The sequence below is a fragment of the Osmerus eperlanus genome, chromosome 6, assembly GCF_963692335.1.
Source record: "Osmerus eperlanus chromosome 6, fOsmEpe2.1, whole genome shotgun sequence".
In the NCBI taxonomy this organism is placed as follows: Eukaryota; Metazoa; Chordata; class Actinopteri; order Osmeriformes; family Osmeridae; genus Osmerus; species Osmerus eperlanus.
The window spans coordinates 15,205,205-15,223,122 of NC_085023.1; the positions used below are offsets into that span (position 1 = coordinate 15,205,205).

A 17,918-nucleotide genomic window follows, 5' to 3' on the forward strand; every position below is an offset into this window, starting at 1 on the left:
CCCCTAGCTCAACCATGTGTTTAATAGTTCCTTCTGTTTTAAATGTCATTTCTGAGAATGATAGGGATGTACAGGAACATTATAGGGACGTGGCAGCAAAGCACATAAATAGCAGTGTAGTTATGGTAACTGTGAATATGCAGTTTCAATCGTATGTCTGCCTTACTGACATTGCTTGCAAAAAACACACAGGAACAACAGCACATGACAACACACTGTCCAACAATGCTGGCTTCCCCACGGGTTTACAAACACACACACACAAAAACAAACACACAAACAGTCACACACGTACAAACACACATCCATGCACACGCACATGTGCTACCTAAACATCGCTCAACGGCTACGTGTCCTAACCTGATCAATGACTGGGACAGTGGTCTAAGTCCTCGCTGATGTCGACATAACTGGATTACCTGGTAATCTAATCGGAATAACTCTGTATGCAGCTGTGCGCGGTTAGCAAAGATTCTATTATTCCTATCAATCTAGCAGAGAGCCTTTGGGCTAACGGCCCTTTTCTATAACCAGTTTATGGGGGTCTTTCAAGTGGTCACGTCTTAGCCAAGTTACAAAGCACAAATGCAAAGAAGACACAATAAATCACAAGCACACACACTCAGTCTCTCTCTCTCTCTCTCTCTCTCTCTCTCTCTCTCTCTCTCTCTCTCTCTCTCTCTCTCTCTCTCCCTCTCTCTCCCTCTCTCTCCCTCTCTCTCTCCCTCTCTCTCTCTCTCTCTCTCCCTCTCTCTCACACACACACACTGTCTCTCTCACTCACACTCACACACACACACACACACACACACTCCTACGCGCACACCCACAAACAAGCGGTGGTGATAGGTACTCACGTCAGGGTACTCTTTGACCGGCACGTAGAGCTTCTCCTGCAGCTGCACGATGGGGCCCACGGCGTCCGGCAGCTCGCTGCTCCTCTTCTCCGTGCTGCCGTTCAGCGTGTCGTTGTACATGTCCTTGCGTACCCGGCTGATCTCTGCGGAGGAACAAGCACGTCCTGATCACTCACCAGTTCTGATCAAGAGGTAGTGAGTTGGCGAGTTGCACCCGGCAGGGTCAGTGACTTCCATGTTTAAAGACCTTCTCCCCTTTGCTCAGGTGAAACAGCCCACAGAGCTTGATTTCACTGTTTTCCTCCTCGTCTGTCTGTCTTCCTGTCCTCCCCCCCCCCCCCCCCCATCCGTCTCTGGGTCTAGCAAGCCAAAGATACACTGTACTGTGGTTTGACAGATAAGTCTGTATCCAGCTAAATCGAAGGGCCTCATTCAAGGCCACAGCTCAATAGAAAAACACAGAGAGGAAAGCTCAGACTGGATAGCAATGCAACCTCCAGTGTAACCTCAATAAAGGGGTCTAAGTGCCTCGCCTGTGGGCCTCCTCCGCAACTCTCTCTGTAGCTGGGAAAGGCACACACACACTCACACACACACTCACAAACTGCTAGAAAGTCAATACTATAGCATTGCTGACTAGGAGAGACAGGGCAAGCAAGAGGGAGGGAGCAAGATAGAGCTACTGTAGAGAGAGACAAAGTAAAAGAGAAAGAATGAGGGAAAGGTAGAGTGAGCGAAAGCAAAGCAAGAAAGGAAAAAAGAGGGGAGAGAAGAGAAGGAAAGCATGAGAACATGAGAAAGAATGAGCCAGAGTTTGAGAGGATAGAGGATAACCAGGGACACAGACAAGTAGAGGATAACCAGGGTCACAGACAGGGAGAGGATAACCAGGGATACAAACAGGGAGAGGATAACCAGGGTCACAGACAGGTAGAGGATAACCAGGGACACAGACATGTAGAGGATAACCAGGGACACAAACAGGTAGAGGATAACCAGGGTCACAGACAGGTAGAGGATAACCAGGGACACAGACATGTAGAGGATAACCAGGGACACAGACATGTAGAGGATAACCAGGGACACAGACATGTAGAGGATAACCAGGGACACAAACAGGTAGAGGATAACCAGGGTCACAGACATGTAGAGGATAACCAGGGACACAGACAGGGAGGATAACCAGGGATACAAACAGGGAGAGGATAACCAGGGACACAGACAGGGAGGATAACCAGGGATACAAACAGGGAGAGGATAACCAGGAAAACAGACAGTAGTATGGATGATATCCAGTGAAGCAGGCAGAAGACAGATAATACCAGTAATTACTCTGGATCCATCCTGTCATTTAATGAAAGAGGTAATAACTCTCCATTGCTTAAACCGATGGATATCATCCCTTAGGGGCAAAGGAAGAGAAGGATAGAGGAAGGGGGAAAGAGAGAGAGAAAGAAAGATGGATAGATAAAGAGAGAGAGAGACAGAGTGTTCTAATAAGGTGGGAAGGATAATTAAAACCGCCAACTCTGTTAATATTTCATAAAAATACATTAAATCTCCCAGGTCCTAGACCACGTTGGCTGCACACATTGTGTAATTCTATTACAGCAGGATGGATCCTGTGATGCGAATCCTCAGGGGCACAGGGCCTGCCACTGCGGTGTATACCCGTCACACACACACTGCTACATTCCCTTACGCGCCACACCCACTGCTACACACTCACACCACACACTGCTATATACACTTACACACACTGCTACATACACACACACACACACACACACCACACACACTGTTACATACACTTTAACACCCTGGACTGTCCCCAAGGAATGCTCCTGACTGTCACCCTCACAGACCAAGCCCTAATGTCAAACTCACCCTGGCACGCATGACCTATTCTTTAAAACACAGTAGGACTTTCTTGACATAAGCATACTCACACACACCTCTATGTACACACAGTCACACACACACACACACACACACACACACACACACAGCATTGGGCGGCGTGGCTGTATCGTCATTATAAATGGGCCACCACCCTTATCACAGGATCCCATCCAGCAGACAGGCCCAGGGAGAGGAGGTACGGAGGGGCAGCTAGGGGCAGCTAGGGGCCACTGGGCGGCTTTACGGCGGGGCGATTGTTATGGAACGTGATTTACAGACCCTCCCATATCAAGGATAGCCCTGAGGGAGAGTGCTCTACTCGGATAAAAACTTTCTCAGAGAATGTCTGTCTGTGTGTGTGTGTGTGTGTGTGGGGGGGGGTGTCAGTGTGTGAGAAAGAGACAGAGAGAAAGTGAGAGGGAAGGAAATAGGAGCGCAACACTCAGACACTTCCCTTCTTCCTGCCGCTTCACTGAGATCACAGGCCGGCCTCCAACAATGGCTAGCTCGGATACACAGGTCCTGCCAAGTGATGAAATCATCTGTTTTTCTGCTACATGAATGCTCATGGAAGAGGTCCAGGCAGTATTGTCACAATTTCTGCAGCGAACAGTAGCTCTGCCACTTTATTTTGGTGAGCTTGTCGCACACAACAACTCACTCTTGCGTGGGCGTAAACACCACAATATGAGAGCGCATTCAGCCGGCGGGCTTCGGTCTGCTGGGTTTCGTGGTGACATGGAACACACAATGGGAAAGATATGGTCTTAAGGCTTTGCTGGGAACATTCCAGCCGTGTGTGTGTGTGTGGGTTGGGGGTTCTGGTTGTGATGGTGCCTCAAAGGAATCTAACCTGAATGTCCCAGGCAAATAACCGAAGCCCTTCTATACAAGCCTTGTTTAACGTGCTACACATTCAGTTTCCAAATACGTGTGTCTTATTTACTACCTTCATACTTCCTCTACAGGCCGTTGGCATCGCTCCCGCACAGAGCGGCTGAGCGGAGGAAGTGTTACAGTGACACATGCAGAGAGGCGATACATTCAGGCTCTTTGTGGGGTGTGACGACTGCCAATTCGGGTCTCATTCTCCCCCCTCCCCAGGACACAACACTGCTGTGTTCTGTAGTCTTCATCTGCGTGCTGGGTTCAGAGCCTCTCTTTTCTTTTCCAACTCTGGAGGATGACATACAGCTGAGGGCTGGAGGGGGGGGGGGGGTGCAGGGAATAAAATACTGAGTTCTTTTAATGAGTGATTGCATGGAACTGTGTGATCTTATAAAAAGCATGCTGGGTAATTTAATTAAACTGTCAGATTAATGTTTGACCATGAGCAGATGTTTATTGATGCACGTGTCGTAGGAAAGATCTTGCGTGTGAGTGTGTGTATGTATATGTGTGTAGGAGATGATCAGACCTGCGTGAACTACAAATGTCATGTGAACTTTTTTCTCCTCTTGGCCGCTTACTGAGTTTTGTCCAGTGGTCAGAATCAGCCCCAGTCCAAAGGATGATTAAACTGTCACTGGTGATTTATGGACAACATTATTGCAGCATTTTAAACGCGTTCTCCATCCCTTGTCATCTATTTTAACCCTCAGAATTCAATCAATTTCCTGCTCAGGCTTGAAGGCCTGCTCTTGCTGCACTACTGAGCACACGCCACAGCTACCTGTGTCACCACACACACACACACACACATACACACACACATGTTCATGGAAAAAGCTTATCCCAGAACTACTCGCAGGTAAAGAGCAGCTCCAAAGTGACAGTGAGGTGACATTTGCTGGGTGTGAATCCTGTAATCCTTGAAGAAAGAGAGGATCGGACGGTCCCTCATGCTGCAGATCTCAGATCGATACCCATGGGCAGCGTTTAACCCCAACGCTCTCCTCACTGTTAGCCCTGATTCAGTACATATGACTCCCCCGCACACACACAGACCAAATACACACACCACCCCATACACCACACACACACCAGAACACCACACCCAATACATCACCCACACACAAGCATGCAGCCCTTCATACAATACTCTGTTAACCCATAACACCATTATTAGTGACACAAAACTTTTAGTGGTAGCACGCGAACAACAGGCCTGAGGTCATGAAGGAGATCAGAGCTAGCATCGACAGCTGCTAGCTGTCAGTTGGACGGATGAGGGCGATGGTGACAGCGTCTGCCTGGAGAGGGGGCCCGGCATCGGACAGCCGCCGCTGCGTCTCCCCCTGGTTCACCACAGATGAGACTGGAGACTTTTGCTCAGCTGATCCCAGCGTGTGAGAGATCAGCGAATCGGGTGACGCCAGTGTGTTGTGTGAGGAGGAGGGAGAGGATGAGGAGAGGAAAGGAGGCGGGGGGGTGGGGGGGGGGTGAGAGGAGCTGGCGCCCCGAGTGAGGCGAGGCTACGGCCTTAGCCAGATGGATATGATATGATATCACCCACCCTTTATGGGAAGGGCAACATGCACACACGCATGTAGACACACACACACACACATTTGTAGCTACAGAGAGATGACTAGACAGATGAGGGGGTGGGGGGGGGACGAGAGAGGGTGAGCATGAAGAGAGAGGGAGTGGGTGAAAGATGATCACAGAGAGAGGAAGTGAGACAGCCTGTCAGACAGACTGGAAGGAAGGACAGAGAGGGGGGGGGGAGTGGGAGTACGAGAGGGAGAGAGAGAGCGAGGGAAGGAAGGAGGGAGGGAGTATCTTCCGGACACCCTTCTGTGTTTGTAATTACATGGCTCTGCATGCAGCCACCACATTCAGCGCGAGGGGTTCGGTCTGAAGAAGGGGGAGGAGCCAGGAGGAGGTGGTGGGGGGCGGGGGGGGGGGGGGTACAAGGGCGAAGGCTCAAACAGAGACACCATCTGGGCCTGGGTTTTCTCCTCAGAATAATAATTCCTCAAACTCCTCATCCCTCCATCCCTCCCACCATCCCTCCCTCCCATCTCTCGTCCCATCTCTCAACAGTGTGCCTGTTTCATGTCCACGTTGACCGGGGCAGAGATTTGATCTTTCCAGTGTTGACCAGTCTCTGACTGGAGATTGTGTTCTATCTGGGTGAAACTGTGGGAGCAGCATTTCTATGTGAGTGCTCCACTCGTTTCATGTCTCTCTCTTCATCTCTCTCGTTCCCTCCATCCCTCCCTCCCTCTCTATCTCTCTCTGAAAACAGACACTTCACTGGAGTGGAAGCAGAGAGTGCCAAAGGTTAGGGATGTTGCTTCATATTGCTAGCTCTGACCTCATCTTTAAATGTGGTTTCCTACCACATTTACCAGAGTCCAGATCAGAGTGTCGTATTGAGCAAAAAGCAACAGTATATCTATCGGTCAAATCAGGAAGTAGCTGGGTTTCCACAGTCTCCCAATTGTTCAATCTTTCATTACTGGCCTCTGAACACACTGTATCAATGGGATGACAGAGAAACAATGAAGACTGGCATCTAAAGACCAGTCCGATTATTCCATGTGACAGAAGGCAAGCCTAGGCAACTATTTTCCCGATAGCACAGAATAGCACAGCAGACGATCACAGAATAGCAAACAGACAAAATCGATTGCTCCTCTATCTGGCTAATCAGGGGTAACCAGCCACGCTCATTTGAGGGGGTCTGGATTAGGTGTGGGTGGGTAGGTTGTGGTCATGACGGAACCACAGTACACTCCACGATGACCATGGTCTAGACGTAGGATTTGCCACGTCAGGAGCCTGGCAATATGTGTGTGTGTGTGTGACGGCAGAGGGACAAGCTAGGTATCAGAGAAGCCAGCGGCTCAGAAGTTCATATCCACTGGCAGTGTTGACTTAGAAGCTGGAGGCAGCAGCGGGCTGGGCCATAAAGAAAACCCCTAGACGATCCCCTTCTGTGGCTAACCCTGAAATGAGCAGGGACACTGGAGCAGCAAAAAGCCCTGTCACGTAGAAGACAGAACGACCGACTGGAGGGCTGGGGCGGGGAGAGCGGGGAAAATGTATGTGTGTGTGCAGGCGTGTGTTAGCGCGCGTGAGCACACGTGTGTGTACCCTGCTTTGGCACCGACCCACTTGAATTAGCTCAGTGTGGCGGAGTGGAGAGCTGGTGGACTTAGCAAGGGGAGTGGCTGGTGTATTTATGAAAACACACACATACACACACAGATCTGGGAGACAAGTCTGACAGGCCTTAGCATCCCCCTTGCTGTCTTATCACTGGCTTCATGGACAGTACTCAGACACACTCACAGTGAGGGACACACACACTCCGTAACACGCATAAAGAGGGACCCACACTCCACAACACACACAGAGAGGTGACACACACTCAGCAACACACCCAGGCGACACACATTTTTGTCCGTAGTCCAAACAAAGACAGACAAACAACTATTCAGGACACACACAACCACCCATAACATACACGTATTCACGGAGGCCCCCCCCAAAAAAAGATGTCAATGAAACAACCAATCTGAGCTGAAATTCCTAGACGTATTTAAGTCGAGTCTGAGCACACACCGGCATGCCGTGTGACAGAGATCGGTCTGAGACGTCTGTCTCTCCTTAAGCCATGCAATGATTTTTGCCCTATTTAAAAAAAAAAGTGCAAGACAGCATCTTCCATCGTGGTCTGTCTTGTGCCTGTGCTGCAATATGTTCAGTCTAGGAGCTGGAAACCAGGCCAAGGCTCCTGGTGAGCTTGTAATACAACATAGAGTGTATAGATGATTAGGTGCCTGTGTATGTGTGATGTGGGAAGTGCCATGTGTGATGTGTGTGTATGCACGCAAACAAGAGAGGGGATGAGGGGCTTGTATGTGCCACTTGTGTGAGAGAGACGAGAGTGTGTGTTGGCGTCTACATGCGCGTGCGCATGCGTGTGTGTGTGCGTCCTCGCACAGTGCGAGCTTTTGAACAGTTGCTGCCTCAAGAGGTGCTGACAAAAAGGAAGGGATGAAACTGGCTAGTGTCTGCTGGGCGTGGCTGGGGGGTGGGAGGGGGCAGGGGGGACTCTGCTGGTCCTGGGTGGAGGGGGTGGAGGGGCACTGGGCTGGGCTGGACTGGGGGGTGAAGGGGGCCGAGAGGAGGACTTTCTTGGGTGGGGTGGAGAGGGTTGAGGGGGGAGAGAGGAGAACAGGTCCAGGGGCGGAGGGGGTGGAGGTGGAGGGATCAGAGAGTTGCTTTGACGCACATCGAAAATAGACTTCCAATTAGAATGACACACCGGCAGTCACTGAATTCAAATAAGAGATAGACACCCTCTCTAACTAAGCTGAAGAGAGACAGAGACTGACATAACTACTGCCAGACACAGAGATACGCTGAAAATGCACCACTAAGGACTAATCGAATTCTATACACTGTTTATTCCAAGGTAAATTATATGACTGCAAGCAACTATATGAACGCACGGTCACATTTGAAACACAACAGGACCGATGCTGTGAAACTAAGATACACTGAAACACTTTGTGTGTTTTGCAAAAATGATACCCCGAGTACAGAGACACAAACATACAGAGACACAGCCTGTCCATCAGTGATACAGCCAGTCGGTGATTGCATTTCTGGATGAACACACAGCTACATAGTGATGTGAAATTCCTGCAGTGCTTTGCATGCTCTGGCTTAGCCTGACATAATTGGGTTCTGGCGTCATGAGACACGCCGTTAAGGAGTTAATGGTTTAATGCCACTGAATGAAGGGCTGCAGATATCACATGTCTTTAGTGGAAGAGAGGTCGGATGTCGACTTCTGCGGTGATAGTAAAAAAACTATCCAGGTCCTTGCTTTATCTTTGCTTTTGGGAAAAACTGACAGATACAAATAAATGACTACAGGACAGCTTAATCTTTAATATTTTGACTGTATTTCATGTTTTCCTGAAGATTGCCATCGTTTTTGCCATTATGGGTGCAAACACAAATGAAGTGAATAATACCACAATAATGAGGGGGAAAACCTCATTCACACATCTTTGCTTCAATTTTCCACCTAATCTCTTTGTTAATAAGAACTTTTTAGAACCATTCCTACCCGTACTTAACCACCTTCAAAAGAGCAGTATAAGTTTAATTTGAGCCCTTAGAGCGAGAAGATAATTGAGGTCAAGGATCGTCCATTTTTCACCCACAATGTGCAGTGCTCTTTATCAGCATTAAACAGAGGAGTGCAGAAGGTGTCCCATTGGACTGCACCTCTGGCTGTCCTCTAGATTGAGTTTGGGCACTGCGCCAAAACATTTGAAAATCACAGAGGAAGAAGTGAGATTAAATTATGGGAGGGATCTTCACCACACCTTGAACTTTGGTGCTGCTGACAAAGGAAAAACACATCAATCTTCTGGGTTCCCCCAGCAAACAACAATGCCAGGATCTGATCAAGCGTTAACTTTGTATCAAGAAGGAGCAGGAGAAAACAGCCCTTGGTCAGACAGACTGACATTGTAAGCCCACCAACCAGGAGCATGAGGCACACGCTCAAATCCGGACACGCCCCAACACACACACACCCCCCACACACACACACTCACCCACCCCACCACACACACCCACACATAAACACCCCCCACCACACGCACACACACACCCCACCCCACCACACGCACACACCCCACCACATGCACACACACACACCCAACCACACACACACACACCCCACCGCACACACACACACCCCACCACACGCACACACACACACAAAAACAGGCGTATAAAAAGAGAGCAGCCTTCACCATCTATCTATAGCTGACAGAGAGTGTGAACTAAATCACAGAAGAGTCTCCGTACAGGTGGTCCGACTAAACATAAGTGCCGTGATTTATGGTAGGTGTGGGCCTTAGAACTCACACAACACACACGCAGACGCACTTGCGTGGATAAACGCGTACAGAAACACACACAGACGGATCTCAGCAGCTCCAGATGAGTAATGCCACGTTCTGTTCCCGTTCATCTGAGAGGAGACTGAAGAGGACCTACTGATGAACATTAGGTCATGCACTGCTGAGGGCCTTTCTTTGTTTTCACAGTTCAATCAATAGTTGTGTCTAACATTTTTCTCATGCTCTTTCCTTCTCAGTACTACATTGTCATGCACACACACACACGTGCATGGGCACACACGCACGGCTGCACACACACACATCTTGGGGGTAATACTGTAGCCCCAGTGGATGACTTACTCAGCGTTCTATAAGAAGGGGCTTCAATTACACAGAGTGCTTTAAAATGAGAAATGTGAATGCATTATAGAAGTCGACACTGATGTATTCGCTAATAATGGTGGCATCGAGGGGAACATTAAATAATGACACATAATAGTGTTGAGCTCCTCTAATAGAGACAAAGTCTTCTGGAAAAGAGAATGAAACACTGTGCGTGTGTGTGTGTGTGAGTGTGTGTGCGCATACACTTGTGTGAGATTGATTCCCTTCTCAGATGAACTGTTTGCTCTCATAAGAACGATGACTAGCTTAATGACATGACCCCCCCCCCCCCCCCCCCGTGACCTTTTCCAGTGGATAGGTCAGAGCGGTGTGATCCCCAGACAGAAGGATCATCTCAAGAAGGGGGGGGGGTGGGGGAGGGGGGTGGGGGGGTTGAGAGCTTCACATGACTGACCTGTAATGACCTGTAGGACACAGACATGGCTACATGAGTGGACCTTTGTGGGGGAGAATGCAGACATTTTGGGGCAGTTTCAAAAGACCCTGGGTGGGCAAATCAACTTATAATACCCAACCATGCATCCCTAAAGATAACGGACAACACAGCAAACCACATGATCCCAGATAAGACAAGATGCTAACCGCTAATTCAGTTTCATTAACCCAAGAGTCCTCTCCTCCTGCATCCAGCCTGACGCTGCATGTCATAGAATAAGGGAATTAGTCCACAACACAGGGAGGGACAGGAGCCAAGTTTCTTCTGGAAAAATGCAATTCTGACCCCCCTCCACCCAACCCACTTCACTTCCAAATTAATTAATTACTCCAATTTTGTGATGAATAGGGCCACTTAGTGTAATTGTGAGAAGAGCTGGAAGGATTCTCCAGTCTCTCTGGGACGTCTTGATACTTTAGAGAGTAAGGGTGAGAGAGAGAGAGAGAGAGAGAGAGAGAGAGAGAGAGAGAGAGAGAGAGAGAGAGAGAGAACCACAGGGATTCAAATAGAGATACAAGGTAAATAACGAGAGACAAAAGATAAACTGGCCCTTGGATTCCAACCTTGGTGAGGTCTTGCGACCATCCCGCCACGTGAGATTTCTCCGTCAACTTCTAAGCCTCCTCCTAAGTCCTCCTGCTACTGGTTGAGAAGCCGTGTGTATTTAATGACTCCTCTTAAGGCCTCTCTTCCTGTCTGGCCAGTGACACACTAACTGTGGTGTGGAAATCAACTCCTCTAGTTAACAGGCTCTCTAGTAAAAACATTGTCACTCAAGTGTAATTTCCCAGGGCTGCTTTAGTGCTAGCTACTGGAGTCTGGGTCCTTTATCTGTAGAGCAGAGAGGATACAAAATGACACCTACTGTAGCTAATAACTCAACAAGGATAAATGAGTTGTCACACACTTTGGATACAGTTAATGTGGGCAATTAATTCTGGTTAAACAACAAATACAGAAATGGGACACTGTGGAGAATCCACATGCATTCCGACACTCACACTGCCGCAGACACACGCGAGCACACACTTCCGCAGACACACGCAAGCGCACACGCGGCGAAAAAAAAAAACGGGTTCTTCATTATTTGCTCCTTGACCTTACGATGCTCTCGTAGATTTGCGATGCCCTTCCCATCACACACACCCCCCCACCCGCCCGCCCGCACCCGCCGCTCTCCCCCATCCCTTCGAGTGTGCATCTGAGCCTACAAGGAGCTGCGGCACCGACTGGAGCACCTCCTCTGGTGATTAAATTCATCACCTTTATTACAGAGAGGGAGCATGTCTGCATGGCTGGCTGCCCTCGCGGCCCCATAGAGAGCATTCATCTGCACTAACAGCAGGCCGGGTTTACGCCTCAGTCCGCGCATCAGCACGCAGGCACGGCCCGCCGGCCACGGCCCGGCGCGCAGACGTATTGCTCACCGGTGACAGCCCAGGGCCGGGCTCGTCAGGGCTCACGCACTCACTCTGAAACTGTACTGACTGGAGCTACTTCCATCCGACAGATACCACTGGAAGGTGGCTTGCCACTGGAGAATTCCCCCTCTTCTGTAGCACCGCTGGGACATGCTAGGGGGAATACGAGGCTGTTTTTACAGGTGGACGCTGAGTCTGAGAGGAGAGCTATGGAGAGACTGTCTGTTTGTTGGAATCACGACTGAACAAACAGATCATTGAAGTGACTGTATCGCATACTAACATTCAGCTATGGGGCCAAACCTCTTTTTCATGGCCCCAGATTCGGGCACACATACACACACGTACACACACACACACTACCAATATAACCTAGTGAGGGACAACGTAGATATAACACAGACACACTGCACTGCTTGAACACACCCAGGTGAAAGGGGATGATCCAACTGAGTCATCTCCATTAGCCTGGGCCCCCTGGCCTGGATGGAGATCTAGGCCTCGACGTCGCAATCCACAATGGCGCCAAGTCTCGTCTCCTTCTTCATTTATCTATTTTCTATTCTCCGCTGCGCCGTACAGACGCTCGCAACAGAGGGACGGGAAGGAAACAACAACTTGGAACTTCGCGTATGATCAATGTTGCGGCCAAGCGCAAGCTGTAGACGATATTTTATCCGCCGGTCCTCTATACCCCCCTCTTCGAAAGCGGGAGAACGCTGAGGTCTGCAGAAGGCGATGATTTAGCATCGCTCTGGTGATGCCAGCGATGGAAAAGCACAGCTACAGAAATGCAATAATGAGACTTTATGTAGCTGTGTGGACTACCCATGCCCCAATCACATACACACACACAGTCAGGAAAGCAGTTTTAGGAGCTTCTAGGGCTGGACTAAATGACTTCCAAAGCCTCAGATCTCAGAGGTCCAGCTCACACACAGACCCACGCATGTGAATCCTACCTGACTGGAATAACTCCAACCCTAATCCTGTCCACACAGACACACTGGTTGCAGGGCCACTCATGCGGAAGTAATGCTGACCGTAATCATTCATGTGAAATGAATGCAAGATACACCCCCCCCAAAAAAAAGAACGAAATATGAAGTGTGAAAATACATGTTGAAAGGAAAGACACACACCAGTACATCCATGTGTGGGTGTGCTGTTCTGCTGTGACGTTTCGTTCTGCTGTAGGTCAGAGCTTAGTGTGATTGTGGAAGTGAAACTGCTATTTTCCTGCTCGTCAGCCTCTGTGGCTACGGGGCACAAAGTCAGAGCACACATCATCCCAGCGTACCTCATCACTTCCACTCAGACACACGCTACGACGCCGAAATCACACTTTCCGTTCATGTCGAGAAACATGCGTCGTTTACGTTCACGAGTGTGCACGAGGGCACCGTGCGATACAAAGACACCTCGACGGGTGAGATGTGAGAAGAGGACGCGTCGAGAGCACACGCAGACATGTTGGATTAGTGTTCTACTACATTAGTAGTAGATTAGTGTGCTCATGCACCGCTCAGACTACATCTAGTCTCTCAATTCTACACTGCAGTCAACAGTGATGAGGAAACAACAACCAAGGAAAGAGGAAGTATGATGAGTGATGCTTCTTCTGAATAACCTCACAGGTTTCTCTTGCTGGCTACGGTCTAAGTGCATATGAACATGACTTGGACCCTGGTGTAGGTGCTGATCCAAATACCTTCTACTTCTACCTGCCCACACACAATATCAGGTTTCTCTAAGCAGTTCTCCATATACACTTCAGTGTGTGCATATGCGAGTGTGTTGTTATGCTTGTCATTTTTGGGGAATGGGGCTTGGGCTGTTGGAATGTCTCCTGCTGACCCCCCCCCCCCCCGACCCCCCCTTCACATACACACACTTACATACACTCCCTATACGCCCCCTCCCTTTCTCCCGCTGTCCATCGTGTGTGTCTCCATGTGGAATAAGCATGCAAGGTTTTCCAGATGAGTGGTGTGCGCCAGATATCGTCTTGCTTAACACACAGCTGTGTTCTTCTCGGGTCCTCCCCCTCCTCCCCACCTCTCACCAGTACTCCTGATCTCCATCAAGCCCAGATGTTTCAGCCCTAAAGCCGAGACTCGTGAGCTCGTACCCTAATGTCCACGATTAGCGGGCGTGCCCAGGACAGGCCTTTGACCTCGTGAGTAGGCTACTCTGACGGCAGAGGCCAGTAGAGCGAACAATTCGAGGGCGGCAGAAACTGGGTGCCTAATGAATTAATGATGTGATATTTAGGGGTGCGGTAATCAAATGATGCACGCCGTTTTTTTTTTTTTTTTTTAATACTTATTTGGGTGTGGCCCTGTCTAAATTACGAAATCATCACAGCTGCACAGTATTACAGCGTGCTAATGTGACATTTATCAGCTTCAGATATGACTTAAAAGTAAGGGAAAGTAGCCTATCGTTAAAACTGGACTACGTGTGGTGATTAAAGTGATGTGGGTTTCGTTGTAGTTCCATATAAACGATAAAAAAACTAGATTTCGTCTCCCAAATAAACCTGAACGCAGTCGCACTCATATTGGCTGAAAACGATAAGAGCCCCCTGGCGCCATATCCAGATTGTTTCACATCTATTCTGAGTTTTCACTAATGTGTGACACAAACATATAACCAACAAGCAAAACAACATTTAATGAGATTAAGGTTGAGTTAAAATCGGGTTGTAACGTTATTGTCAAATATTGTCATGAGAAATTGGCTATAATGACAATGACTGAGGGTGCAAGCGGACGTCCATGATGTAGGAAGAGCGTGCGTCTACACAATTTCACAGATGAACTATCAAACTTGTGGTCTCATTTTTATTGCTATGTAACACTGAGATGCATCTTTAATACTTGATAACTGATTGCACAAATATGAACACATGGTCAAATTATATTGAGTTTCAATATAAGATATTCTATCCAGAAGCTCCAAATTAATATCGATCCGTTTTAATTGGCTAGAACAGGCCACGGAAATCAATTTCAAGGGCCCAATCAAAGTTATGAGACTTATTTCCTTAGACGCGTAATTGAACTACAAGTTAGGGCACCGGTTTGTTTGAAAGTGAAATAAAACGGTCCTTGCGCAAATATACCATGTCGTTTCAACTTTAGGATACCTAACGCCACAATGTCCTATTGTGTGTCTGCAATTATTTATTTCATTTCCGGAAGATGTAATGTAGGCAACACTCCTCCAAAAATTATTATGGGGCCAAGGCACTATCCACAGAAAGCAACAAATGATCCCAGCGTGTCCATGAGCAGATTGAGTAGCTCGTGGCCAATGCTGCATATCCAAGGCACATTTTTGTACACACTGTGGCAGTTTACTGTACCTTCGTCAAGCAGTCGTTCCAGGTGGTTGAAAATCCCACAGAAGTTGGGCAGACTGCTCATCAATTTCTTATCATTCATAAGCTGCATGAGATAGTCTGGGGTTGGCTTCGGCTTCTCCTTCGTTTCCATTTCCCCAACCATATTCCAAAAAAATAACAAATTCGGCTCCAGACAGAACCACAGATGAAAACAAATAAATATGTTCACTTACACTGTGAATTAATAAATAAATTATAAAAATAGAGTAAAAAAAAAACTGCCTCTTGCTGGTTAAATGCAATCAAGTGTTATGTCCTGGTGCGGCGTTCAGCCTCTTTACGCACTGCACTGCAATTCAACTCCTTCGTTTATCAGTTCTGCTGAGGACAGACAATGAACCAAAATAAGAAAGAAAAGAAAGAAAAAAAGGAAATGAAAATATGAAACGACGAAGAGGTAGTTTTTCTTCTGTGTGTTGCCCTTATAATTCCACAAGTTACTAGGAATGGATAATAAAGTCCCGCGTATACCCACTGCCCTTGATTTTTCTTTTCAAACGATTTGTCTTCTGCTTTCTCTCATTGAGCGTCTTCAGAAGGTTAAAATGTCCCTTTCCCCGAGTTCCCCAGAGCTTTCTGCGTGTTGTTATGTGTAAGTCTGTACACTGGAAACGTTCGTCCCTCCTGTCTCTACTCTCGATAACGGAGCTTTTTCAATGAAGCTGGCATTCAGTCTCAGTAACCGTCTGGCTGTGCTGCGCTTGGGCTCGCGAGCCCGTCACATGACCATAATTCACAGCCGAGTCTCGCAGCCGAGAGCATGAGCGCGCGCTCCGCAGGGGCCGAGAGTGGGAGGACAAATGCGCGCACACCACTCTCTCTCTCTCTCTCTCTCTCTCTCTCTCTCTCTCTCTCTCTCTCTCTCTCTCTCTCTCTCTCTCTCTCTCTCTCTCTCTCTCTCAAACACACACACGCACGCACGCACACACGTGCAGCTGGACTCAGACACTAGACATATAGATAGTTATGCACCTGTCCTGTATTAAGAGAAAATGAGCGGTATAAATATACTTAGGCGTGACTATGGTTACAATTTGGCGTGAACATTTTACTAATAAAGATGAACAGTGAACATAAATCATAGACCAGGATGACTTATGCCAGGGTGCGTCAGTGTAAATCACAACATGGACTGATAGGAAAACCAGGTATTTACCGTCATAGCAGGCTACTTTCTTGAGTGAAACAGGGAGTATGGTGATTGCACTTTTCATGATGCCTACAGTAAAAACACATGGATATACTTTGTAGTCGTATTCTTTTATATTTTAAATTATACATTTATGTACCTAAGAAATCCTTGTTGTCTGGAGAAAAAAAAACTAAACTATAAGTGGGAAGCTCGTTTTTAAGTAATCAAAAACGTCATAGTCAGTGACGTTGATATAACATCAAATAATTCACATAACTATGTTAATTTCAATTAAAGCTGACTTTTTCCCACACAACAAGAATGAATTATAACTGCCTAAATTTAGACATTAAAATGTTTACAGATATAGTTTAATTGGCTTAATGGTTTTGCCTCTTTTTGTAATGCAAAGCAGTTTTCATGCCAAGAGCTGGCTGGCTTTTATATGTATTTGGAGAGTAACAATTGCCTCCGTTCTGTTTGATGTCACTTTGCCCGCCATCCCTTTTCACGTGAATGAAAAAAACAGGGGGTAATGTTTTAAAAACACCCGGAAAACAAAGCTGGGAAGAATGTGTGAAACGGGCAGAGGGTCTGGGGGGCCGAGGGGGCCGGAGGGCCGCGGGCCCAGTGCTGACAGGACCGAAACAAACGACCCACCAGAACAGGAAGGGATTGTCCTGGGTCCTTCCACTATACCTTTTCATCCCTTTGTTCTGCCTCAGGCATTCTCATGGAGATCGACTTGGACACTGAGACCTGGATGGAAAAAAGAGAGAGCCCAGCTTCGTTCTCTTACGCCACTGTTTAGAGAGTGGGTTTGGAAAGGTTGGGGGGTGGAGAGCGTGTATTTATGCCCCCCACCCCCCAAACCCCTTCAAAAACCCACTTCCCTGCCAGTTCCAATCCCCCCCCCCCCCCCCCCAATACTCCACTCACTCACCCAGTGACGGCACCCTTGTTTGAGGGCAGAGGAATTACGTTAATGAATGCATTCCTGCACACATAGACTGTGAAACCAGGCAAAGAGAGCAGCCCGGCCTCTGTGCATCCCAACTTGGCCAGGAAAACACTGGCACCCTCAATCTCACTCCCAACTTTTCCAGCTCTGCCTTTTTCAATGTCAACCCGTCTCTCTCACTCAGCCCGCCTCCCCTTCAACACTCTCTCTCTCTCTCTCTCTCTCTCTCTCTCTCTCTCTCTCTCTCTCTCTCTCTCTCTCTCTCTCTCTTTCTGTCTTTCTTTCTTTTCCTCACCCTCAACCAATATCTCTCTCCCCCTACAGTCCTCTCTCTCTGCCCCCCCCCCCATAGCCTCTTCCTAAACTGCTCCTCATTGATGGCATGTGAGCCAGCAGGGTAGAGCCCAAAATAAAAGCAGCCTATAAACTGATGAAACCGGATCTAGACTCCGAGGCAAAAGCACCGGGGTCGAGCCCTAACCACGGCAACGCTGCCCCAATGAGACCCCAATGGGAGGTTTGGTGAATCAACTGAGAAATCAGCCTGATGATATTGTGTGTCTGTCTACTGTAC

At 48.2% G+C, this 17,918-nt stretch overlaps 1 protein-coding gene across 4 annotated transcripts in view; it reads right to left on the reverse strand.

Annotated features, from left to right (window-relative positions):
- LOC134022362 (KH domain-containing RNA-binding protein QKI) overlaps nt 1-15,945 on the reverse strand; it is a 53,506-nt gene extending 37,561 nt beyond the window's left edge. For 3 of the 4 annotated variants that reach the window (XR_009930638.1, XM_062463834.1, XM_062463833.1), the window contains exons 1-2: nt 15,213-15,944; nt 858-1,000 (exon numbers count right to left, since the gene is read on the reverse strand). Coding sequence is in view for 3 of the 4 variants with exons in the window: in XM_062463834.1 (XP_062319818.1) it covers nt 858-1,000; nt 15,213-15,354 (285 nt within the window). In the remaining variant the exon portion in view is untranslated. Of the gene's footprint in view, nt 1-857; nt 1,001-15,212 lie in introns of all 4 variants that reach the window. The other variant, XM_062463831.1, reaches the window with a different exon arrangement.
- Nucleotides 15,946-17,918: the final 1,973 nt, after the last annotated feature.